The following is a 27,577-nucleotide window of genomic DNA, read 5'->3' as shown; positions in this document are numbered from 1 at the left end:
TATAAAGTATGGTTATGTTACATACTACAACAATGTACAGTATGTTCCTGTTGTAGAATTTCTACACTAAATTGAATGGAAATTGTCAGTTTATGGTCAGAAAATGTGATCTTCCAACTATCCTATTTGTTCATTACAGGTATAAGAAATCATTTAGTAGAGGATGATGATCACAAATGTCCCACTTGCCATGAGGAAAATGTCTCGCCCGATAAATTAATTATCAACAAGTCATTACGAGTCTCTGTAAATAACTTCAAGAATGAAACATTGTATCAGAAACGAGAGAAGCAAAAGTCTCCCTCACCCCCTCCACCACCCCCACCAAGGATAACACCTTCAACCAGTACACCAATGACAACAGAAGTTACTTCATCTCCACTTAGGTTAGATACAAGGTTAGTATTCTACAATGTGAGAGGGTTCAAACAATTTTTGTTTCTACCTTATGAGTGGTTATGGCAGCATGTTCACTATGAAATGTATAGGAAAATTGTTTATTGCTTTACTGTTATTTCATTTTTATAGTATAAAAAAATTCTAAGGGCTGTTTCCTAAAAACATACATCGGACCCAGGGAAGGCACTTCCAAATCTCAACTATGGGTGGGTATCATCTATGTTTTTGCATAGTGGAAATGTTAGTGAAATTTTAATTTGCCTATATAGGTGGTTACCCCATTTTTTAAGTGCCTTCCCTGGGTAACATGTATGTTTTAATTTGTGTAATCAAAAGAGAGAATTTATAAGATGAAAGTTTACATCATTTATGTTATCAATCATTGTAAAATGAATTTTGTTAATCACATTATAAGAAGTCATTGCTATATATTACATTTTGATTAAAATTTTCAGTAAAACAATAGATTTAACAGCCGACACTGAACCAGAAACACCTGTATTAGATGAGAATAAAGCGATAGAAGAAATTGGAAAGGTAATAAAGAATTATAGAAAAGTTCCACTAGATAAAGGGAACTTATAACCATGTATCAAAAGAACTATTTTGTATGTTGATCATTTTCTTGACATTTACGGAAAATCTTCTCTAATGATCCAAACAGCCTACATGTTTATATAAGGTAGATGTATGTTATCATACAGCTTTCAACAATCAGGAAACCCCATACTGTAAAGTAAGCTGTAAAAAGCCCATGCATGACCAAATGTGAAACAATTCAAGAAAAGCAATGGTCTAATTTATGTTGAAACTAATATGACAGACAGCAATCAAGCCAGTTTATGATCTGTAAAGACACAATAAACATAATTAATTTAATCTTTTACTGCTACATATGATATTGGGAATAATCAGTACATGATTATACTGATGAAATCTATCTACAAACACTGTCAGTCATTGACTGACAATGAACAGACAACAGTTTATTTATGAGAATTATAAACATACATGTATACGACAATCATAGGGGACATTCATTTGTGAAAATATTGACAAGTTGAATTAAATATTGAATCGGACTATGTAAACTTAGGGACTGAACATATGTAGTTTGCAAACTAAGACTTTTAGTTAGTAAATGTACTGGCTACACTTAAAACTGATCATAAATATTGATTATTCAGTAATAACAAATAAACGTCTAGATTTACTACAGGCGTATTTATTCCAAGAAAATGTAGATTTCGTTTCTCCTAAAAAAAACACAGATTTCCCACATAGAAAGTGGAGTGAATAAGTACAAAGATAAAAAAAAAATAGAAACATATGTTGATGGTTATAAAAAAAAAAAACAAGTGTAAGCTTAGGGAAAAGATAAAAATCTATTAGCTAATAAAAAAATAAATGTATAAAAACTTTAAAAATGACTTTCAAATGTACTAACTATAAGTATGTTGTTTCAGGGTATTGCTGTTTTGAGTGGAAGAAAGGCTGTTACTACAGGTATGCTATAGTCTCACTGAAAAATTTATCTAATGGATATCACTTAGTTATTGTAATCATAATGTAATCACTGTTTAAAATGTATCTACAGTGGAATTTTCTTCTCAATTTAACTCTGTTAAACAAACCAAAAGAAAAATAAAAGAACAGACCAATGCTAAGACGGATTTGAAACAAGTGCATTTAATGCCAGTGTTACAGATTAAACTATTATTGTTAGTAATTGTCTTAAATATAGATCCCAGCTAGTAACTTTGTGAACTAAAATGGCAAACAAATGCATTGTTGCTTTTTGATTTCGACACTTAGATCATACTTCCTATTCATCAGTATTGAGTTCCTTCATATTATTGGAGAGACCATACTTTATGACTTAAATACATTATTCTGGTCAAGTTAAGATGTGAACATTCGTCTCAAATAAATAGTATGCAGCTGGACAAATTCTTTGTCGGGTTGGTTCATGTTATTTACAACAAGTTCTTTCTTTACTGATTATTTTGTTTCACTTAAGAGTGTAATTTGAATTATAATGTAATCACTTTCTAAAATATATGAACAGCTGATTTTTTTCTTCCCTATTCAACTCTGTTCAACAAACAAAACAAAATGTACAGTTATAAAAAAGAACAACTTAAATCCTGTAAAGAAAGCTATATGGGGAAAAATATACTTCACAAATAAAGTCTCCTAAGTGAAATTGCCAGTCTATGGAAATTCATTAATCAACAGATCATGTCATAGTTAGGTCTGATCTAGATTTAATATTTACTATTTTCATAATTGTATATTTATCTTTATATTTCAGACAAAGACCAGACTTCAACATCAAACAGGTAAAGATCAAGAAAAAATGAAATAAGACAAATAAAAATCATTTAAATTTTTCATTATTTATTGTACAGGTGTATGATAAAAGTTTACATAGATGTAGTGCATGTATTGTTAAGCATAATTAATTGATACTGAAATAGACCAGTAATAAAGGAGAAGGGGCAGGGCATTAAGGCTGGGTTTTGGTCCAAGAAAATAAAGTTTTTGATATCTACTTCAAATTTGCACATAATGTTTGAAAATGCCTAAAATCAAGAAAAATAAATGAATTACATAATTTATGACAATTACGTCATATGTAACGTTTTTATGAAAATGAAGAAAACTGCAGAATTTTTGCAGTTTTCCATCGTTATTTCCATTGTGGAAACTGTGTGAAACAACCAATTAATCTAAGAAAATCTGTAATATAATTATTGACATAATCTAACCAATTATAAAGTGGGGTGGGCACATATTTTTCCAATCTAATATATACTAAAGAAGTTGATGTAAAACAAGGAAATCAATAAATTTTACAAAAACTACAAATTTGTCGTGGTTTGTTGCCATGGTAACTTGTTAAATGCGAAATTTGTTTTTATTTTTGTACAGTATAGGACAAATTTCTAAATAGTATGGTAACTTTTCAGTTTGCGCTATAATTTGGGCCAGATAAGGGCCTTATTGCCCCTACTCCTTTATTATATTAAATAAATATTAATCCTTCATAATTATAGGACAGTTTGATTAAAATCAGATCTTTCACTTTGCTTTGTTAGATTTGTTTGTCACTGTGTGTATGTGTCAGATCTGAAGACATGATAAACAATCCAACAGAGCAATGTGAAAGATCTTATTTTAATCAGATTGGAATATATAAGTTTAATTTATTAGTTTAAAATGTTTTGATATATCCTGTAGATTATTGAAATAATTGGTTTTACATCTTATAATGTTGGTATAAACATATTTGTTTGTCATCATTACAAATGTATCATCATACAAAAATACACTATGAAATAGTATTCGGAAACAAGCTGTACATAACTTATATTAATCCATTTCCTTGAAATACCAACTCCAATTAAGTTTAACATATTTTTATAATGTTAATTGTACACTGAATATGATAAAAAATACTCCAGTATCCTTGTTCAAACAAGAAACATTTGTATTGCTGTTTTTCATCCCAGACCAGACATCTTCAGGAATAAAGACCTGACATTCCACAGAAAGTATTGAAGTACATTTCAGACAGTAATGATTTATTGTTTTCTCAAGTTGTTTGTTACATCTATACATATATTGTAACTGAATTAATTGTCATATATTTTAAATGAATGACTAATGTAAAAATGTATTCATTATACAGACCAGTAGAGTCCAAGTCTTCAGTCTCTGTAGAGAATTATGTTCCTCCAGTACAAGTACCTATACCATCCTTAGGAGCATACAGACCATCCATGCCACCTGGTAGGTGCTTGTCATACTTTGGCAATATTGGTATATTGGCCACCTTAATGCCTAACTAAAATGTTTTTTATGCCCCCGCCGTAGCAGAGAGGGCATTAAGGTTTACCCTTTTCAATGTGTATGTCCGTACGTCCCGTAATTGTTTTCCGTTCTCTAACTTTAGTTTCCATTGACCCAATGTCATGAAACTTATACACAAAGCTTATTACCACAAAACATAGATCAATTTCAAATTTGGGTGGCGTCACTTTTACCATTCTTGAGTTATGCCCCTTTATAAATGGAAAAGTTGCTGAATTTATCGTTTCCGTTCTCTGAACTTTAGTTTGCCTCAACTAAATGTTATGAAACTTATACAGAAAGCTGATTACCATAAAACACAATTTGGGTGGTGTCACTTTTACAGTTCTCTAGTTATGTCTCTTTATAACATTATATGCAAGCGGGGGCATCATCTATGTCCCATGGACCCATTTTCCATTTATTTCTTCAAATTTTTTTTAATGTTCATAAGATTACATTGGAATATAAAGAAGTTCAATGGGAAAATGTCTTTAGGTGCTCTTAATTCTCATCTCTAAATGGTTAACTTTGAAATTTAAATGGGAAGTTTTCTATTTTTAAGTCTCTTAAGTTTCTATGAAATTAGTGCAGTAAAAAAAGTTTGATAGTGTTTATGCTCCTCACAATAACAAAGTTTGCTTCATTTCTCCAATTGAATCAATAATTTTACCATGGTCATAGAAATTTTTAAAGGGGTAACATTAACTTCAATGTGAAAAACAATTAAATGAAGGGACACAATGACAAAATTTAATGGAATTTAAGGGTCAATAATAAAATGCAGAGCCTGCAATGTAGGCAAATCCTTGGTCAGATAAAAAACAATACCTTTTTAAATTGCTATTTATAGCTGCTGTCCTATATAAACATACAGAACTTGAGGAACAAGAACAATTAAGGGTTGGTTTGCAGTCGCATTTATATGTTTTTAAAAGCTTTGACATTATTTCAATTGTTTCATTTAATGAATATGAAAAAAATTTTGAACTTTGGTAGAAAGTTGTCTCATTGGCAATCATACCTCATCTCCTTATTTTTATATGGAAAAAAAATATTTTAATTGGAAAATGTTTAAAATCTGTGTTAGTACTGTTTTTATATTTCTGCATGTAAGATATTTAATGAGTGTTTCTTAAATGAACTCTTGTTATGAAAAAAAAACCCAACTGTCAATGATATAGGGTTTTAGTATTAACAGTTATGTATGAAATTCATGCTGAAACTTTACATAACAATCATCTTTGAAATTGACAAAATTAACACAGGGCATCAGGGAACATCAGTACACGTCAAATTTTAAGGATTATAGATAACAAATCTTACATATTATGTATAGGATAAAAATTCCATCAAATTAAATAATATTGTATTCTCCTTTCCATATCCTTCCTTTGTGAATTTTTATGCCCCCGCCGTAGCGGTGGGGGCATTAAGTTTTACCCTTGTCCGTCTGTACGTAGTACGTACATACGTCCGTCCGTACGTCCCGAAATTGGTTTCATTCTCTAACTTCAGTTTGCCTCAACCAAATGTTATGAAACTTATACACAATGCTTATTACCACAAAACACAGATCAAGTTTGAATTTTGGTGGCGTCACTTTAACCGTTCTAGAGTTATGCCCCTTTATAAATGGAAAAATTGCAAAATGTTTAGTTTCCCTTCTCTAACTTAATTTTGCCTCAACCAAATGTTATGAAACTTATACACAATGCTTATTACCACAAAACACAGATCAAGTTTGAATTTTGGTGGTGTCACTTAAACTGTTCTAGAGTTAAGCCCCTTTATAAATGGAAAAATTGCAAAATTTTTAGTTTCCGTTTTCTAACTTAAGTTTGCCTCAACCAAATGTTATGAAACTTATACACAATGCTCATTACCACAAAACACAGATCAAGTTTGAATTTTGGTGGCGTCACTTTAACTGTTCTAGAGTTATGCCCCTTTATAAATGGAAAAATTGCAAAATTGTTATTTTCTTCTGAATATCAAGTTATTTTTAAAATTGGAGTTATCTTCCTTTGTCCATGATTATAGTTGTATCAGCTACAATCAATGCTTTATACAATGCAATGTTTGATTTTGACTACCACTGATAAAATACAGATCAAGTTGAATTTGGGTAGTGTAACTTTAACCATTATTGAGTTATGCCCCTTTATAAATCGAAAGATTGCAAAAATTTTAGTTTCCATTCTGTAACTTAAGTTTGCCCCTTCCAAACATTATGAAACCTATACACAATATTCATTACCACAAAACTAAGATCAAGTACAAATTTTTTGTTTCCGTTTTTTTTTTTGGGATCGTATAATGGTATGATGTCATCGTCTGCGTCTGTGTCGTCGTCGTCCGAAGACACATTGGTTTCCGGACAATAACTTTAGTTTAAGTGAATGGATCTTTATGAAATTTTTTAAGAAGGTTCAATACCACAAAAGGAAGGTTGGGATTGATTTTGGGGATGATGGTCCCAACCATTTAGGAATTAGGGGCCAAAAAGGGTCCCAAAACAAGCATTTTTCTAGTTTCAGGATAATAACTTGTGTATAAGTATTTCAATTGCTCTGAAATTGTACCACAATGTTTAATACCACAAGTAGAAGGTTGGGATTCATTTTACAAAAACAAACATTTTTCTAGTTTCCAGACAATAACTTGTGTGTAAGTATATGGATCTCTCTGACATTGTACCACAAGGTTCCATATAACAAAGGGAAGATGGGATTGAGTTTGGGGTTAATTACCCCAAACATGTAGGAATTAGGGGCCAAAAAAGGGCCAAAAACAAGCATTTTTCTAGTTTCCAGACAATAACTTGTGTGTAAGTGTATGGATCTCTCTGAAATTGTACTACAAGGTTCCATACTACAAAGGAAAGGCTGGGATTGAGTTTTGGGGTTATTGCTCCAAGGGGGGTTTCAAAAAGTTGGGGGGGGAGGGGGGGATTTTTTTCCCAATTTTTTTTTAAGGAATTCATATTTTTTTTTCCAAATTTTTAAAATTTCGAATTTTTGAAAAGTTTCAAGAAGAAATCTTCAATTGCACAGTATTGCGCAATGGATTTATAAGATCTTTGACCATATTTATTTTGTGTCAGAAACCTATATTATGTCAAAAATTTGATTACAATCCAAATTCAGACAGTATCAAGCCTGAATATTGTGTCCAAATTTGCCCCAACTGTTCAGGGTTCGACCTCTGCGGTCGTATCAGGCTGCGCTCAGCGAAGCATTTTATCTAACTTTAGTTTGCCTCAACCAAATGTTATGAAACTTATACACAATGCTTATTACTACATAATACAGATTAAGTACGAAATTTGGTGGCGACAATTTAACCATTCTTGAGTTATGTCCATTTATAAACATAAAAATTGATGAATTTATCGTTTGCGTTCTCTAACTTTAGTTTGTCTCAACCAAATTTTATAAAACTTATACACAACCGTTCTAGAGTTATGCGTGTTTACAAATAGAAAAATTGCTGAATTTTTAGTTTCTGTTCTCTACTTAAGTTAGCCTCAACCAAATGTTATGAGACTTACACACAATGCTTATTACCACAAAACTCAGATCAAGTTCAAATTTGGGAAGCGTCACTTTTACTGTTCTTCAGTTATGTCCCTTTATAACTATATGATATGCAAGCGGGGGCATCATCTGTGTCCACATCTGGACACTATCCACATTTATTTCTTAATCATTAGTTCTTTATGTACACTCATTGTATCTGCAAAAGTAAACAGTTAAAGATGATATTATTTTGATTATATAATTCTTGAAAAGTTCTTTTCCTTATTTATTTATAATATTTATTTAAAAAAATGAATTTCACTTGTATTTTCATTTTATAGCTTCAACTGTGCAAAAGTATATTAATAACATACTTTTTTATTTCAGCATCTCTACCAAACACTACTTTACCGCCCCCAGGATACAGACCACCTTTGTTATACCCTCCTAGTCTAGTCCCTCCACCACCATATGGTGTACCACCAGGATTTATACCACCTCAGGTGTCCAAACCTCTTTCAGAACATGAATTTTACAGAGAAAAGAAGAGGCTTTTAAAAAACAAGTACGTAAAATTTTGCAATCAGTCAATACATTGAAACATTTCTTACAAAGCTAAAAAATTTATATGGATCAGACATGTATGTTGTTTACAAAGGTTAAATTAACTAAAGAATATTCATTGTATGTCTGATATCAAAGTTAAATTAAGGCAACTTCACTGTTTATACAAAGTGTGATTTAGACAGGTTAGCCTATTATCAACACAAACCATTGAGGGTATATGACCCTATCGGGAGAAGTTGGTTCCTTTATTCATATGTGCATTTGTGAATAACAATGTTGCATGCATCAGACTTGCATGTTCTCAATATAAAATGTTTTAAAGACTAATTACAAATAATACAACCCCGCCCCCCCCCCCCCCCCCCCCCCCCCCCCTAAAAAACTAAACAAAACAAAATTATCACAATGTGAAAAGACTTGTTGACTTCTTTGGTTCAAAGAGAAAAACAAAAGTTTAAAAAAAAACCAAACAAATTGGAAGTTGGTGATTGCATTTATTAATGGAGTTATTGAAGTACAATGTATGTGTGATGGAAAATATATGTACACAAATCCACACAATGGAAGTTGTAAACCTATATTGGAGAAGTCTGAATATAATTTTTCTAAACCTTTATCGTTTCTATTTTCTTTAAACAATTATGTAGATTGATGTTTGGGTGTTAAATTATTTTATTTTATTTAACACTTGTTTGTTTGTTTTCAGTCCATTAGATGATTACACAAGACCACCAATAGAAAAAGAAACTAAAATAAAATCAAGGTCTAAAAGTCCAAAATTCAAGAGGTCCAAGTCTCCGAGATCTCGATCAAGGTTTGTTATTATATTATACTCAAATTTATAATTATTTCCCTTTATTTGTTGACATGTGAATCACATTTTTGAGTTTATATATAGAGAAAGAAAACTTGAATCATATATTCTGAGCTTATCTAAACTGTGTATGAATATTTTATTAAACCTAAATTTGTGTATTTTCGCACTAAATAGTTGTAATCATATAACTTCATAAAATAGAAAAAAATCTTATATATCATTTAATGTGCTATAAGAATAATGTAAACAGCTGATATATCTGAGCTAACTGGTTATTTTTTCTTATTAAAGTTATATATGATATATATTCAAGATATATGAATTTTGAATTTTTTTTTATTTGAAGTAAAATGTGTTTTAGGAAACTTAGTTATTGAAATTTGAAAAAATCATCTGTTATATCAAATTAACTGTGAAATGTTATTTTTACTTTGTAAGAGACACTAAATACAGCTCATTTGCTTCCATTTCATAAAAAATCATTTTTGTAATTTGATTGTATAATTGATTGTTGGTGTTTTAATGCCGCTTTAAGCACATTTGGCAATATCATTGCGGTCATTTTTTACTGGTAGAGGAAGCCATAGTACCAGATGATTGTATGAAGGTTCACAGACATTACACAAGAATAATATGTTGATGTATATTTTTATATGTATATTTCAAAATCAGCAATATGCCAAACATTTTTTATAGCTTCTAGAGTGTTCTCTTGAATGCATTAAATATCAGGTAGTATTATTTTATGTGATTTTATTCCTTTTTTATGTTTTTTTACAGATCGAAAACCCCTAAAGCAAGTTCAAGAGATAAAAAGTCGTTCTCAAGATCTCCACCACCAAAGAAACGTTCATATTCAAGAACCCCACCTCCAAAGAAACGTTCTTATACCAAGAGTAGATCCCGATCACCATACAGGAAGAAAAAGTCATTTTCAAGATCACGCTCACGATCTTTAACACCAAGGAGAAGTAGATCCCCAAGACCTAGATCATTGACCCCAAGACCAAGGTCAAGGTCATGGACACCTAAAAAATTCAGGGGTAGATCAAGGTCATACACAAGGTCAAGAACAAGATCAAGAACTAGGTCACCAAGATTTAGGAGGAGGACATATTCCAGGTCTCCCCCATTAAGACGAAGATCATATTCTAGAAGTCTTACACCTAGAAGAAGGTCATTTTCCAGAAGTCCACCTAGGAGGAGATCAAAGTCACCATATTTCCGTGGAAGAGGGAGATCTCCTGGCTATTATGGAAGGGACTGGTCACCACCACCATACAGAAATTACAGGAGTCCACCGCCCAGAGGATTTTCCCCTCAAAGATATGGTCCAACACCTTATGGTTTCGGGGGAAGAGATTTTCCTGCTAGGTGTGTTAAGTTCATCCAATTACACAAAATATATGTTCTTTCAATATCTGTGTCATTGTTAATAATTGTACATGACTGGTCATTACATGTGTTGTATTGGATCAATCATGTTTACAACCATTCAAATACCAGTAAAAGTGGTTCATTTTCTCACAGGGATTTCTAGGTCTAAAAGTTAATGAGAGGTTTACATGTAATCAAAAACTTTTTCTACTGCAATCTATTGGACACCGTATACTGCTCTGCATAAAGTTTTGTTTCAATATTTTATTTGGCCATGAACACCAAAATGTTTTGATGTGTAAAAATGCCATTTCTGTGAATCTCAAGTTTGCCATAAAAATTACAGTGATTAGATATATAAATTATGCATGGAAGATCTTTGAAGATCTTGTCAAATGTAAAACATGGAGTTTAAATGCTTTACATTTTCAAGTTAGTTGACTTTTACAAGGCATTGACTTTATTGAATAGAACAGCAAATTATATTGTGTAAGATAGTGAAGTTGAAAATTAATAGAATGTTGGAAAAATGGGCTCGAAATATCAGTATAAAACACCATTTAACATTTGTCTTCAGTCAACAAAATAGTGACGGTATCATCCATGACTCAGTATATAGACATGCATAAAAAAAATATTAGAAAACAAGACCGAGAGATACAAACAAAATAAACTGCATTTCAATAGGCATAATCTGGTTACCTGTACTTGTAGTAAATGGTCAACAAGAAATAAAACAGAAATTAGAATGCAAAAACAAAAATGCAACCTTATAAGACCATTAAGTAGAAGTCATTGTGTCATCTTTTGTCGACTCCAATCTTAATTAACTAGGATTGTCAGTTTTCCTATGGAACGTTGTGGTTTATCTAGGTACTACGGCTTCCTCCACCATAAGAAACTAACCGCCACAAAATAGCCAATAGTGCTGAAGGTGGCATTAAACACCAATCAATCAGTCAATATAAGAATGGACAGTTGCCAACACTGTATAACACTATCAAAAAAGACTTTAAGAAAAGTGTAGAATGAGTTCAACAACAGCAAATTTACATTCTACACAATAGTTTGAATAGACCCTAAAAAATAATAAGACAAGATTCCTAAATTTGAAAAAAAATCTTGTCATCATTAACTGCTTCATACTTAGTTTAAAGAACATTTGCAGGAGAGTATAAACTGTATAAAAGAATTATTTAACAATGATGAGCAATAAAACTATCTTAGAAACTCTTTGTGGAAAGAGAGAGGATGATATAAACAAATGTGCCATATTGGAGCCAGAAAAATATAGATACATGGCAATGTTATGAGAATTGAATGCAAAAGAAAAAGGAAAGGAAACAATTAAAAAATAACTTTCAGGCCACCCTTAAAAAGTTCTTTGTTTGATGATGCCTAATAATGCCTCGTAGGGTTGATTAGATAGGTAGGGATTTTATTTTTTGGATGGCCAACAACATAAGTTATATATTTGAGACAAGGAAAAGACGTTGGAGCAGGAAAAAATCCTTTAAAAAAAATTTGAAACAACTTGTGTCGTAAAATTTTTCCGGTAGGCAGCTTTTAAGGTGGGTAGGTAGGCAACATCAAACAATTTTAATTTTATTTTTGGCCTTACTTTCTGACTTGGTACGGGTATTTAAAATTTAAAAAAAATTGCTGTGGTTGTATAATGTGCATACTTTATACTATATTTTCCTGCAAGTATGATCTTAATCATATCTGTTAGGTTTTTTTTAGCTCACCTGTCCCACAGGACCAATGTGAAATATTGTAACCCCTTTGTATCTGTCTTCTCTCCACCTAAGACAGTTGACTGTTTTATCATCTCTGCTGCTGAAACCTCTGTTTTGAACCAAAATTTGCAATAAAAATATATGGAAAGTTCTTTATAACAAAACAATTTCATTTGGTTAGGATTTGCTGAAAAACATGGCCACAAATGGGTAAATTTAAAAAAAATCATTTCCTCTGAAACTACAGGGCAAAATATTTGAATCTAAGAGATTGTAATTGGAAAGGCTTTTTCAAACATCCACCTTTAAGTTTGATTGGGTGTCTGACTTGGTGGCACATACATGTAGTTCTCATTGAAACCCTATGGAAAATCACATTTTAATCTATTTCTCTGAATTTACACGGCCACTTTTAACCAAACTTTGTAGGAATGGTGCATTGAAAGTGCTGAATGATTCTTGTTCAGATCTGATGAAATAACAAAAACATGGTGACAAGGGGCAATCTTGATTGGACAATTTTAAAAAATCTTTTCTGATACTATGAAGTAAAACTTTCCTCAATCAATGTTAATCTGGTGGCAAACATGGTTGAATTTGGTGGCTTATTGTTCTCATGGAAACCCTATGGAAAATCAAATTTCATAGCTCTCATTGAAACCATATTGAAAATCACATTTTTATGCCCTGCCTACGATAGTAGTAGGGGCATTATGTTTTCTGGTCTGTGCGTCCGTTCGTTCGTTCATCTGTGCGTCCGTTCGTTCGTTCATCTGTTCGTTCGACCGTCTGTCCCGTATCAGGTTAAAGTTTTTGGTCAAGGTAATTTGTGATGAAGTTGAAGTCCAATCAACTTCAACACATGTTCCCTATGATATGACCTTTCTAATTTTAATGCCAAATTAGAGTTTTGACCCAATTTCACGGTCCACTGAACATAGAAAATGATAGTGCGAGTGGGGCATCTGTGTACTATGGACACATTCTTGTTATAATCTTATTCTAAACCTGGCAGGGATGATTAATGGAAAGATATTTACTAATTATCATCAATGATTTGGTTGAATGAAAAAAGATGGCCCAAAGAGGCAATCTTCATATATATAGTATATAGTGAAGTACTTGTTTGTCTGAATCTGTCAGTCACAAGTTAAGTTTCTTAACATATATTAAGTACCCCTTGACCAAATCTTTTGGAATTTTAACACAAGGTCATGAACCATAAACTACAGGTCAAGATATATTTTTATGGTTTTAGCATTTACTGTTCAATAGTTGTGCCGTAAGTTACCTTAAAATTGAATTTTTATGGATTTCCAGATGATGATTAAAGTTTAATTATCTTTTAAAATTTGGACACAATGTCAAGGATCAGAAAATACAAGTCTAGTTTGGTTTTAATGGTTTTGAAATTTACAGTTTTAGAGTTATGCTCCTTAGTTTCCTTAATAATTTTGGGTTGTTTTATTTCCTGATGATAATTAAGTATCACTTGACCAAATCTTTTGAAATTTGAATACCATGTCATGGACTATAAAAAAAACAGGTCAAATTAGATTTTGAGATTAACCGTTCAAGAGTTTTTCCCCTTGATTTACCTGAAAACTTCGAATTTTTTGGTTACCTGGTGATAATGAAAATGCCATTTTAAAAAATCATGTAAGAATTAAAGACAATGCTATGAATTATAAAATACAGGTCACATTCAATTTGAATTTTGTTTTAGCATTAACTGTTTAAGAGTTTTTATGCAAGCAGGGGTATCTGATCCCTAGAAGACTTAATTCTAGTGATTCTGATTGGACAATTTTTAAATACCTTCTTTGAAACTATGAGGCGAAAATGTTGAAACTTTAAGGGATTAATGATTGGAAGGCCATGTACAAAGGTAGGGAAGAAGAAAGTCTGACAGTGTTCATCTGACCTTCACCTCATTTTTTATGGTTCATTGATTAACAGTTACTTTGGGGTGATAAGGTCTGTTTCTCCGGTATTGTTAGAAAGAAGTCAACTATATTTGGTCTACAGAATCATTGTAAGATTTACATGTCCATGGGATGGGGCTTTACCTGACCTTGATCTTATTTTCATGGTTAAATGATTTATTTAACACTTAGTTTCCGTGATCAGGTTAATTTCTCTGTTACTATGTACTATAAATCATTGTAGAATGCTCATGTCCATATGACAGCTTTGGCTGCACCTTTACTTCTATTTCATGGTTTAATTTAATTTTAGTGATTAGGTCATTTTTTCGGCTACTTTCAATTTTAGGCTGACTATTATTTCATTTGAATCATTGTAAGGTGTAAATTTTCACGATAAGGTTAGCTTAAGAAATATGTTTAAAGAAGGAATTAATTGAATCTGGAAAATTGATAGGAAATGTATGATGAAAACTAACCCAAATATGGAGGGTTAGCCATGCACGCTAAGGTTTAGTTTACTTTCACTGATATTTCAGAAAGATCTGACTAACACCTTTAAGCCATACAGGCATGGCTAATCCTTCTGTAATTGGTATGTTTTACCAGTGAATTTATGAGGAAACATTCCAAGATTATCTAGAGAAGTATATATTTTTTACTTGTAGGTTTGACCAGAGAATTTATGAGGAAATATTTCAAGATTATATAGCTAGATATGGTCTACCTCCACCACCACCCCCACCTTCAGGACAGTTAGAAAGAGGCATGTACTATGATTCACACAAAGGAGTATATAGAAGAGGATCAAGATCTAGGTCAAGGTCTCCTAGAGGATCCAAGCGTGACAAGCCTAGGGATCGTAAAGATGATAAATATTCTAAAGGTAGAGACAAAGATAAGAAAACTGATAAATCAAGTAGGACAAAGAATAAAAAAGAGGACGACAAATCTAAAACTAAGAAGGAAAATGAAAAATCAAAAGGAAGAGACGACAAACCCAAGGAAAAGGTAAAAGATAAAGAAAAGGAAAGCAAATCCAAGGAAAACAAATCCACAAAACCTGCTGAAAAGACAGAGGCAAAAACTGAAAAGCCAAAAGAGATTGAAAAGAAAGGACCTGAAAAGAAAGTAGTGAAGAAAGTAGTTAAATTAAAAGATGGAACAATAGTAAAGAAAGAATCACTTGCACTTAGATTAAAGACTAAGGGAACTGTTCCCAAATCTCCTGTGAAAGCTGCTAAAGTTGTCACAGCTAAAGCAGTTGTTGGTGAAAGTGATGAAAAATCAACTACTATAAATAGATCAGGAGCTCTCAAGACAATTCAAACAACAGAGAATATTAGAAACTTACCTCAAAAGGAAGCATTGCACTCAAAGAGAAGCAATTCTAATCTTATACAAATTAACACTCAGCATGTTTTGCCGGAGGTGAAGAGTCCTGAAGTCAAAGAAGCACCTGATGAGGAGGCTAAATCAAAACCTATTAATGAAGTAAGCAAACTTGAACCTATGGAAACTGAACAGTCAAAGACTGAGAAAGAAAACACAGATTTGGAAAGTAAAGACAGTGCAATGAATGGAGAAGAAAGTGATCAAACTAACAAAACAATCGATAAAAAGGAAGATGTTCCAGTTAAACAAGTTACTCCTGTTAAATCTCAAAAGAAGGTTAAGGTAGTGAAAAAAGTTAAAAAGGTTAAAAAACTTGTGGATATAGAGGCTTCACAAAGTGATTCTGCTTCAGACTTAGAAAAAGTAAAAACGAAAAAGAAAAAACGTGTTCAGGAGATAAATGAAAATAATGAGAACTCTGAAGATGAAAGTCCAGCTAAAAGAATAAAACATGATGCTGAAGTAGAAATGGAAATAAAGAAAAATATTTCTAAAGGTGAAGATCAGCTGATGTTGTCTCCCCCTGAATTGTCAAAATGGGAAAGGGAAGATTACAATGAAGACAAATCACCTGATCTCAGGGACAAACTTAAAAAGAAAACCGAGAGGAAACCTTTGCCAAGGTTGGTATATAAATCATAGAGCTATCAATTAGAACTCAAATAATTCATTATGGATTGCAGCATCTTAATATCATCTTAAATAAAAAAAATAAATGCACATCTATGATCTATGTTGCAGATCATAGTTCCTGTTCTATCATATATTGTCATTAGAAATTCAAATGGCAGTGTTTAGTAAAATAAACTATTGATAGATGTTCTAGTATCAAGGTGTTTTGGATATGATCACATATTTATTTGTATTTTTTTTACATTATCAGTAATGTACAAAATATACAATTAATGAAACTTTACCAATTATATCTGTAATCTTACATACAGGTTTAATAAACAACATACATGAATTCCAAACTGTCCAGAAATAATTTCACTATGTTTGATTTAGCTAGGTGTCTTGCTAGTTATTTAGTCAATGATTCAAGATTGGCTTGTTAAATGTGCTATGAAATCAATAGACACTTAGGAAAAAAGGAGATGTGAGATTTTATGTCAATGAGACCGCAACCTTACAAAAAACAAACATGAAAAGTCATCTAGAGGTCAAGATGTGGTCTTTTAACAATAGATACGTTGTCTCAAGTTCTAAACTACTCTTCGTCTGTACAAGTAATGAATAAAGAAGTTGTGTTAAGCCTGAAATTCTTATTACATTTATGTACATTTAGGAAAAATTTACTCCACCAATCTCCACCAATCTTGTAGGTATTTGTATATGATAATACCATTACCAATTAATTCTCTTCATATTACAGATCCATAATTGAAAGTGCAGAGAAAGCTATAACTCAGAAACAACCGAAGCCAGCTACAGTTGCTTCTGCTGTGGTGCCTGCACACCCTCAAAAGAAACTCTCAGTCCATGACCGATTACAGAAATCACCTGTTAGACAGAACGATGAAAGACATCGTAAGTCTCCTGTTTCCAGTGATCATAATAAAAAATCCCCTGGCCGACAACAGAGAAGAGTTTACATGGATGATAACCAGAAACAGAATCATAAAGATGAAGATGATAGTCGAAGAGTACACAGTCGTGAAAATTCCATGCAGATTACAGTCTCTTCTGATAAAAATGAAAAAGAGGCTGAAAGAATTCACAGGAGAGTATCAGAAAGTGAAAAGGTAGATAAACGTAGAGTCTCAGAAAGTGAAAAGTCAGATAAGCGTAAAGTAGTGGGCAGTGAAAAAAATAAAGTTGATGCCGTTGAAAAATCAGAGAAAATAGACAAGCAAAAATCATCTAGGAGGAATGAATCTCCAGAAAAAGAAAGCAGACAAAAAGTTTCAACTAAAGTTAAACAGACAATTGTAAAGAGTGTGAAAGAGAAGAAAAAGGAAAGTAAAGATATTGAGAAAGTGAAAGAAACTGATCAGGTTGAAGGTGAGAAATCAAAACTGGAGAAAGTGAATGGACAGGAAGAAAATACAAAAGCAGAAAATGAAATTCAGATTAAAAAGAAAAAGTATGAGAGAAAAGAGTCTGTGATTGATGAATCAGCCTTTGTACCCGATTATAATGAACACAGTGACTCAGATGCTGAATCTGATGGTGATGCATCAAGCATGGAGGAGGAAAAAAGTGATAAGGAAGAAAAGAAACAGAAAAAACACAAGAAGGAAAAAAAACATAAAAAGAACAAAAAACATAAACATAAACATAAAAAGAAGAAACATAAGAAAAATAAAGAGGAAAAGGAAACTGTTAGTAAAGTTGAATGAAAGTTCATACCCATCAATGGTGCTATTGTCAAGAAGAATGTGATAGCAAACATACTTTTAGTGCTAAATTGTTGACATTTTTTAAGTATATGACTTACTAAGAATCGGTTACATTTTGAAATTTAAGTACTTAAATGTGTAAGGACCAGACAGGAATTGAAAATGATATTAATCAGATGCCTACGAAATTTCTTTCCTGTATATAAGGTTCCTTAACAAAGGATTGGGATACAAAAATTATAGGAGCTCTTATTTATAGGTCCAAAGTAGTATTCTCATGTGGGGAACCCCCTCGTGTGTTATTTAAAGGGATGTGAGTGAGTATTGTATAATTGATTTGAGAGAGCTTAACAAGATTTGTATGAAATGTGCATGGACAGTTTAGTCAGTATAATTCTAAATTGGTAAAATGATGGATGCTGTATAAAATTTGTTTCTAATAAAAGAAAGGTTGACAGTTTGTCTACCTGAAGATATCCAAGTAATCTTGTTTTATCCTAAGATGATATTTTAACATGATTGCAGTTGTAGATTGAGAGTTATTTTAATGATGGGTTCTCATCTTTCAGTTGTTTTTGCTTTTGGTTTGTTTATATATTAACCAGTTATGGTTTCTTTATAGAAAATAGTATATATAAAACATCTTTGAATAGGCTAGTTATTCTGATAAGTATGTGTCTATAAAGTTTTCACTGATCAGGTTAGACATATGTTGTACATGTACATTATATAGGATCTGGTTGCTTTGTTAAGGTCAGTATTGGTCACTTATGATTATAAGTGAAATTGTTTTGTTTATTAAAAGATGGATTTCATTGAACAGCAAAAAGGGTTGCAATGTTTTCTTTTCATTTCAATATTTATTCCTCCAAAAACATGTGCTTGTCAGCTTAATCTAATGGCATTGATTCCTATTTTATGGTACATTTCCTGTTTTGTGGTGCATTATGGGAGTGAATGCTTTGTTATTTTCTTGTATATAAGTGATGTTGATGTAAATATTGTTTGATTTATTTATATAATAATGAATCATTCATTCGTGTAAAAAAACAACAACATTTGTATGTATTGTAAAAAGGTAAAGTGATTTATTTAAATTGAATTATTGTGTAAATATTGGGATAAAGAAAAATAGGTGAACCTTTATTATCAATATTTTTTTTTAAGCTTTCGGATATAAGATGGTTTTATAAACAATGCTATTCTATTTCTGTGAAAATGAAAATGCTGATCTTTAATCAGATAAATAACTTGTTCTTTTAAAGTAGTGTAAGCTATTAAACAGATTTCGGTAACATTTTTATATACTTTTTGAGAAAATATATTTGATGTTATGAATGTAGAATTTAAATATAATTTTCAAAACTAGGAATTCTCACGATTGATAATCCTAGATTTGGTATAAATTGATATAATTTGTATGGTAAACCTTTTTTGATAGAAATTTTGTATATATATATGTAAATACAAATGAATTTGTACAGAATGTATATTTAAAACTTCATATGATGAAGTTAATTAATGTAAAGTACATGTTTTGGTGAACATTTGGTAAATCTATTTAATCATGAGTTTCATGTCAAGTGCACATATTAAATATAACAGTAAGTGATCATTGGGTACCTCTTTTATCATGTTTTTGAAAGTTGTAAATACTCATTGCAAAGGTATACAGTTGTAAAACTTCCAAGTTAAAATCATGGTATTACAAAATCATAAATTAGCAAGGGTTTCTTTAAGGGCATTAAGACTTGTGTTTTTAGTGGGTTTTTTTTTAAGCCATAAATTTCAGTGATGTGTTGCAAATATTTACTCAACTGTTTCTGCAGAACCTTAGAATTATTTCTGAGGAAGAGATTGTTAGAGTAATTCTACTCACAGAATCCTGGTTTTTTGAATCATTAAACTTTTTTTATAATTCCTGTACATTTTCAGCAGTAGGACATAGAAATCAGGAGATAAACCCAATAACTTTTTATAATGGGATCAATGCATCTTTCATTCTAGCTGAATACGAGGCCTTGGTTCTTAATCATGTAATGGCTTTAATTTTCATCGTGAATCTTTAGATACATGTACTGTGAATTCATTTATTTTCATTAATACCTATTTTTGTGGATTAAGTAAAATTGTATTTTCATCAATATTTGATTTTGTGGTTTTGCCAAAGTCTGCATACAAGCCTATAGAATTATTGTATTTTGTTGAAAATATAAATATGTGGTTCATCCTTCACCCACGAAATCTCAAATATTGGTACCCAACGAATAAAAATGAATCCACAGTATGTCAATACATAAAATCATTTTTTTTTTCATTTTACGTATGAATATATGTCTAATTGGTTTATTAAATTATAAGGGTAATGATTATTCAGTATTGAAATATTATTTTTTGAAATTTTCTCTCCATTTTCATTTATAATTGATATGAATAAAAGAGAATGTTTATGAATAAGTTGTTGCAATAACTTGATACAGGTTATATAACTTTGTCATTGATTGTGTTCATATTTTATGCAGTGGTGAACTGTCAATAAAAATGAAAAAGAAAACATCTGTTTTATCCTGCCTTGTTACCTTTTGCATTAAGTATTACTGCCAATGTTTAACTCACATAGCTCAAATGACCAGTGTGGGCTATTTCTAGCATTTGGCATCCATTTGTTCATTAACTTATCACATTTTACTGAGTCCCCTATCCGAGAAGCCAAATAGGACAATAGGTTTGCCTTCTTCTAAGTCGGTCAGTCCAACCATCTGTTAAGTTTCATTACTTTTAATGCCCTTGCTGCATTGGAGTTTTACCCTTGTCCATCTGTATGTCCGTCCATACGTCCCAAAATTAGTTTCCGTTCTCTAACTTTAGTTTGCCTCAACTAAATTTTATGAAACTTGTACACAAAACTTTTTACCACAAACACAGATCAAGTTGGAATTTGGGTGGCGTCACTGTCGCTGTTCTTGAGTTATGTCCTTTTGTAAATTAAAAAAAAAAGCAGAATTTGCCGTATATTTACAAGCGTCCCATGGACACATTCCTCATTTATTTCTGTAATATTTCAACCATTGATTAGACTGCCTCAGTGGGAACAATCCCCAGCCAAGTCAAACCAAAGACTTAAAAATTGGTATTAGCTGTTTCTCACACAGCATTTAAGAGAAAGAGCAAAAACTGGTAGGCTCAGAGTCAGAATAATGTGTCTGGGTAGGTAACTTAATTGGAATTTTGAATCAGAGACCATTACAGATTTCTTATTTTATGCTATATAGAATTTTAGCTTATATTTAAAGGACTTATTGTCATCACTTTCTTTTGTCACACAATTACCACTTATTTTTCTTCTCTGAAACATCATGGCCACGACAGAGAGCACAAAGATAAGGATTAAAAATATTTTGGAAGTATTTACCTAGTTGAAGCTCAAAAACCTTTTCAAACATTTTGGAAAAATAGACAGAACACTGACTGGTCTGTTATTTGATTCACTGGCCAGTTTTCTTGTGTAGCAAAGAATTCAATCTACCAGTATTTGGAAAGCACATGTATTAATTGATATATTAATTAATGATGTAAGTTGACATGAAACAACAGATTTACTACATTTGACAACTTTAGCCAGTAAACACAGCATTGACTTTTTTGCATTGATTTTATTGATAACTTTCTCAACTTTGTCTGGTGTTATTTTCTTGAAATTATAGTGGATGTTTTCATCAATGTGATTTTTAGTCCCCTACCGACGAAGTCGAAGGGGACTTTAGGTTTGCACTCTGTCTGTCTGTCTGTCTCTGTCTGTCTGTCTGTCTCTCTGTCTGTCCGTCCGTCAGTCCGGCAAATCAGTTTTCCACTCTTTTTTTCTTCATGCTTGAAGATTTTGATTTGATATTTGGTTTATTGTTTTATCATGACAAGTTACAGATCAAGTTCGAATTTTGTTCCGGTCGGATGATTTTGTGCAGAGTTATGTTCCTTGGACTTAGAAAATTCACTCCAATAATAAGTTTTCCGCACTTTTTGTCGTCATGCTTGAAGATATTGATTTGAAAATTGGTATATAGTTATATCATGACAAGTTACAGATCAAGCTCGAATTTTGTTCCAATGCAATGAATTTTTAACTGGTAAGGGACTATGTATTGCCATGCAATACTCACAGAATACTTGTTATTTCCACAATGCTATGGTGAACAGAAGGATGCAAAAGTAGATTGATTGATTGGTTGCATCATGCAAAAGTAGAGAAAAAAGGGTTGAAGTGGATATCCTGTCAATTAAATAGCAATCAAACGACAAAAAAGGATTTAGCAATCAACTTGCCGTCTTCAAACACAGAAAATGAGTACATAATTTCAAGCTTTAACTCGTTTAACAAAGTTGTGAAGAACAGAGACAATCAAATATCTGACATTAACAACACAGTCCAAAAAAAAAAGAAAAGAAAAATGACAAGATATAAATAAAGACTACCACTGACGATTTTCCTGACCAAGTTAAATTTAAATTGGAATATTCTTTTTTATCTCCCCTGATTACAAAAAGTTCGTAAAAGAACTCACAATAATGAGTACATGAAATGCGCTCAACGATATAACGGGAAAACAGATACAAATAACGCAAGTACAATCAAAACCATATCAAAGAATGTTTATATTTACAGAAAGCAAACTAAAAGAAATATTTACTTATTCAGTACAAATTTTCTCTTACAAAATTATACAATATATTTATACATTTATTAAAAAGATAATAAAGAATGAAAAACAAAAAACGATAATACAATAATACAGAATACAATATCTTGGCATAGGTCAATTATGTCACCAGGAATGCACTAAAAGAAATCTTTCATACACCATGCATGCACTCATGGTTATTGTCCTTGACCTTATATTAATAGTTAAATGACTGCAGAAAAACTAGATTTATTATTATTTGATTCGTTCTAGTGCTGTAAAAAAATGGAATCTCTGTGACGTGTTAAAGTTCGACTGACAAAGTTCAACTAACCTTGATCACATTTTCATGGTTAGTTATTGAACGGTACTAATGTCTCTTTTTATTGTCAGTTTCTCAGCTTCTATGAGTATTAGTTCAACTACATTTGGTCTTCATAATCGTTATACGGGATTTCGGGTCCGCCTGACAGGATTCACCGACCGCATTTTTACTGTTCATCATAAAGTTTTTGTGATTAAGTCAGATTGTTTTCATGTAAACTTTTTTCATTGTCTATATTATAAGCAATAAGTTGTAGTTTTGAAGTGAAGCACAGTTGGTTATAAGTGAATGCTCTGCAATACGCTATTATATATTTGAGAACTAAGTTAAACTAAAGGTTGTGGGAGTTTTTCCTGTTTATTTCGTTTACAGTTGGAAGGTTAACATAAATGAAATTAAGACTTAAGGTTAGTAGTGAAATTGAACATACAAATCAAAGTATTTTCCCATCCCTATTAGTAATTTAATAAAATTGGAAAATTGGAAATTAAAAAAATAAACATTTTCCCAGTGACAATAACATAGAAACTGTAAATGGGTTATCATATATAAGTAATTCGCTTTTAAAGTCACGAATCGGTAAAGTGTAACTTTTATTTATGTACGTATCGTGAGGCCCTAAGATAGATTTGACGATAAAATTTGCCTATAAATCAAATATGTTGATTGTGATAACTTCCGTTCGTTTTTTGTATTAAAAATATCAAAATATTGAAACAGGTGTAACATGTGTGATGAACCAATGAAATTCAGATAAACCCTCTTTCATACCGACTTTAGTTAGAAAATATAGACCTTGACACACTTCCTGGAGACTTAGTATACCAGGACTTTGTGTTTGTCCTTGAATGTACTTGTATTTCGCAATGTTCAGTGTAGGATTGATTGATTGTTGGTTGCTTAACGTCTTCAGTGTAGGACAGCAGAATATTAGTCTTAAGGAATAACGAATTGTTCTAATGAGAACTCACTCCCCCTTTGGTGTTGTGTTTGTTGTGTCTTCTTTTCCTCATTATTGAAAATCTCTCAGCTACCATCGAAATACGAAAAGACTGATGTTTACTATGATTATATTTACTTTATACACGGTTTGGATAGTTGTCATAGTAATCGCATTGCCTGTGTTCGTCTGTCCACACTTTGTATGATTACTCCTACATCAGCGAAATTTGTTGACAACTTGTAGTATCAAATGATATAGTACCTTTTCTTTTTTATTTTATTACCAAAATGATGTTTGGGCTCTCCCATAGCAGTGAATACTTTTTGTCACACTAATTGATTTACGGGAATAGACATATTGTATCAGGAACTCCTTCTAAACTTATTTTCATTTGTGTATGTACCAGGTCAGGAGTATGACAGTTTTTTTTCTCAATTGTTTCATTTGTGTCTGTACCAGATTAGGAGTGTGATGGATTATTTTTAGTGTTATCATTGATGTCTGTACAAGGTCGGGAATGTAACAGATTATTTCAATGGTATCATTGATGTATGTACAAGGTCGGGAATGTGACAGATTATTTCAATGGTATCATTGATATTTGTACAAGGTCGGGAATGTGACAGATTATTTCAGTGGTATCATTAATGTTTGTACAAGGTCGGGAATGTGACAGATTATTTCAGTGGTATCATTAATGTTTGTACAAGGTCGGGAATGTGACAGATTATTTCAGTGGTATCATTGATGTCTGTACCAGGTCGGGAATGTGATAGATTATTTCAATGGTATCATTGATGTTTGTACAAGGTCGGGAATGTGACAGATTATTTCAGTGGTATCATTAATGTTTGTACCAGGTCGGGAATATGACAGATTATTTCAGTGGTATCATTAATGTTTGTACCAGGTCGGGAATGTGACAGATTATTTCAGTGGTATCATTGATGTCTGTACCAGGTCGGGAATGTGACAGATTATTTCAATGGTATCATTGATGTTTGCACCAGGTCGGGAATGTGACAGATTATTTCAGTGGTATCATTAATGTTTGTACAAGGTCGGGAATGTGACAGATTATTTCAATGGTATCATTGATGTTTGTACAAGGTCGGGAATGTGACAGATTATTTCAGTGGTATCCTTAATGTTTGTACAAGGTCGGGAATGTGACAGATTATTTCAATGGTATCATTGATGTCTGTACAAGGTCGGGAATGTGACAGATTATTTCAATGGTCTCATCGATGTCTGTACCAGGTCGGGAGCGTGACGGATCACTTGCATCTGTTCTACCATGTCTTCCCATTCCGTTCATTGTATGCGATCTTCAGTTATTTTGTTTGTTTTTTCCTTTATAATTTTGTGATGATGTTTTTATGTACTTGCATCTACCCATATCTCTCCATTTTCCTATCTAAAAGAGGAACATTATATCACACTAAAAGAAGAGATTGTGAGAGGAAAACACGATTAGCTTGCAAAGGTAAAAAATGAAGGAGAATGAGAATGCGTCACAAAGGAATATTTAGAAATAACCATAATCAGTTAATGCCTTACTTTTCAAATGCAGTAAATATATCTCTTTGTCAGTATAATTTAATGATGTTAAATGGCTATTTGACAATTGCAGTCTTCCATTTCGTATTATTTAATGTACTGTAACCATTTCAAAAAACGAAATTGATGATCCAAAATTGCAACGGTATACACGCCTTATCCTATATTTCAACAATGAGAAATGTGGCGAGTTGAGTCATTTTACATAATTTTTAGGTATTGACGGCATTATTTCGCCACGATTTGATTTAAATGAATATTGAATACCATATAATACGAGAAATTGTATAGTAATGTTATTTCAATATACGAAACTAACGCATAAGTGTTGGTAAATATTCATTTATGATGTTTAACGCAAAGACCAATATGATATTCTTTACACTCCGTTTAAAAGAGTTCAATTCGTTGTCATGCAGTTTATGTACATATAATCACCATTGTCGGATTAGTAAAAACATGTATTAAAATCAAAAGATATTACATCGGAAAATTTTGAGTCCATAGAGGACAATTAAAAAGTGTAATAATAAAGTCCGAAAGATAATAGTTCACATGCCAAGAAATTGCCTCCGTTGAAATTTTGCAAACACCCCATAGAGCAAATTACATGGATGATTAATATTGACCATTTGGTATATGGCCGTGTTCTAAGCGACACGTACATGTAGGTCATAAATTAATTTGTTGAATGAAATCAAATCTTTAGCTACTAATGAGTGCCGTAGGAGGTCGACCGGAATTTTTAGCTAGGATTTCTTGGCATGACCAAGAAGGTTGTATCTCACACAACCTCCTTGGTTCAACTACTTGAAATGCTTTTCGTCCGGTCGCCCCGGGCTTTAAATTTTCATAAAAAAATGATCAAGATTTTTCTATATGTTACAGAGACTTTCAACAGATTTATCTTATCAATGGACATTAATTTCTTAATTCAAAATTTCAATTCTGGAAAAGACGCTAGCCGTAAACACCGAACTTTATTTATTGGGTATGTATTCTGGTTATCAAATGATGATTAAAAGCGGGATACAGTTTAACAATTTAATAAAAGACCCAACAAAAATATACGAGATGTTACAATACCGAGTTCGGTGTTTACGGCTAGCGTCTTTTCCAAAACTGATATTAATTCTTCTTAAGATTAGTTGATTGTTTGTCTGTACTATTTTAGGATGTTGTTCTCTTCTGTTTATTATGTGTCACAATGTAAATATTTTTGTGTTGCTAAAGTAACTACTGCTTTGCAATATAGAATTAATTTATTCATTCATTCTTAATGAGTATCAACATGATAATAAAGAAATACATGTAACTTTAGATAATCTTATTAATGTCCATTGTTAAGATAAATCTTTTGGGACTGTCTGTGACATGTGGATATAAAATCCATTATCGGATTAGTTGCCTAAACTTATCTAACCTCCTCGTGTAATTTGAACATTTTAGCAATCAGAACTTTATAGTACAGTTAAACAGAAAACCAGTTTTAAACCAAACGATAAACCTGTCAGAAACCAAAACCCTAGACTGAAATTGGCTTGAATACAACAAATTCACTCTAACAGTGAATTCGAGAACTATTCCACACGTGACAGTAAACTTTAGATCAACAATGAACCAAAACAAAAACTATCACACATGTAACAAAACGACCAACATACACATGTAACAAAACGACCAACATACACATGGAAATATATTCCTTACTTATCAACGAAACAAATATACAAGTTTTAGGGAGAACAAAAAGTTAAAGTTTCTAAATGTTTGAGAAAGTCCGGTGATATTTTTTTTTTTCAAATTCAGATAAATTATCAATTTATAACTTCTTAATTATTTTAATAACCTTTAATTATGTTTAAGTGAAACGTTGTTTACTTGCATCTTGTCCAGAAAATAGTAAAAATTATAGAGAAGGCGGTAATGTACCATTACTGTTAATATGATTGTAGTATGTCATGTTTATGACAAAATACAAAACGATAAACTTTGACTTTAAAATGGCAAAATAATTAATTTAATATAAAAAATGTCGATTTTACTAAATTTCGCACGGTTCAATAGACCCTATTTAAATACCTTATAAATAACAACATCCACCTGTATATAAATATATCTTGTTTAAAACCAACC

At 31.8% G+C, this 27,577-nt stretch overlaps 1 protein-coding gene across 1 annotated transcript in view; it reads left to right on the top strand.

The window, feature by feature from the left end:
- The window catches only part of LOC127708643 (E3 ubiquitin-protein ligase RBBP6-like), a 71,173-nt gene extending 50,682 nt beyond the window's left edge, over positions 1 to 20,491 (top strand). Inside the window, exons 10-19 of the mRNA XM_052213685.1 lie at positions 140 to 398; positions 855 to 936; positions 1,866 to 1,905; positions 2,714 to 2,741; positions 4,094 to 4,194; positions 8,163 to 8,340; positions 9,049 to 9,156; positions 9,940 to 10,533; positions 14,869 to 16,218; positions 16,971 to 20,491. Coding sequence (XP_052069645.1) covers positions 140 to 398; positions 855 to 936; positions 1,866 to 1,905; positions 2,714 to 2,741; positions 4,094 to 4,194; positions 8,163 to 8,340; positions 9,049 to 9,156; positions 9,940 to 10,533; positions 14,869 to 16,218; positions 16,971 to 17,937 — 3,707 coding nt within the window. The 3' untranslated portion in view covers positions 17,938 to 20,491. The remainder of the gene's footprint in view (positions 1 to 139; positions 399 to 854; positions 937 to 1,865; positions 1,906 to 2,713; positions 2,742 to 4,093; positions 4,195 to 8,162; positions 8,341 to 9,048; positions 9,157 to 9,939; positions 10,534 to 14,868; positions 16,219 to 16,970) is intronic.
- Positions 20,492 to 27,577: the final 7,086 nt, after the last annotated feature.

The sequence above is a fragment of the Mytilus californianus genome, unplaced genomic scaffold (genome assembly GCF_021869535.1).
Source record: "Mytilus californianus isolate M0D057914Y unplaced genomic scaffold, xbMytCali1.0.p SCAF_7, whole genome shotgun sequence".
NCBI classification, from domain to species: domain Eukaryota; kingdom Metazoa; phylum Mollusca; class Bivalvia; order Mytilida; family Mytilidae; genus Mytilus; species Mytilus californianus.
This window is presented reverse-complemented; position numbering and strand designations above follow the sequence as displayed.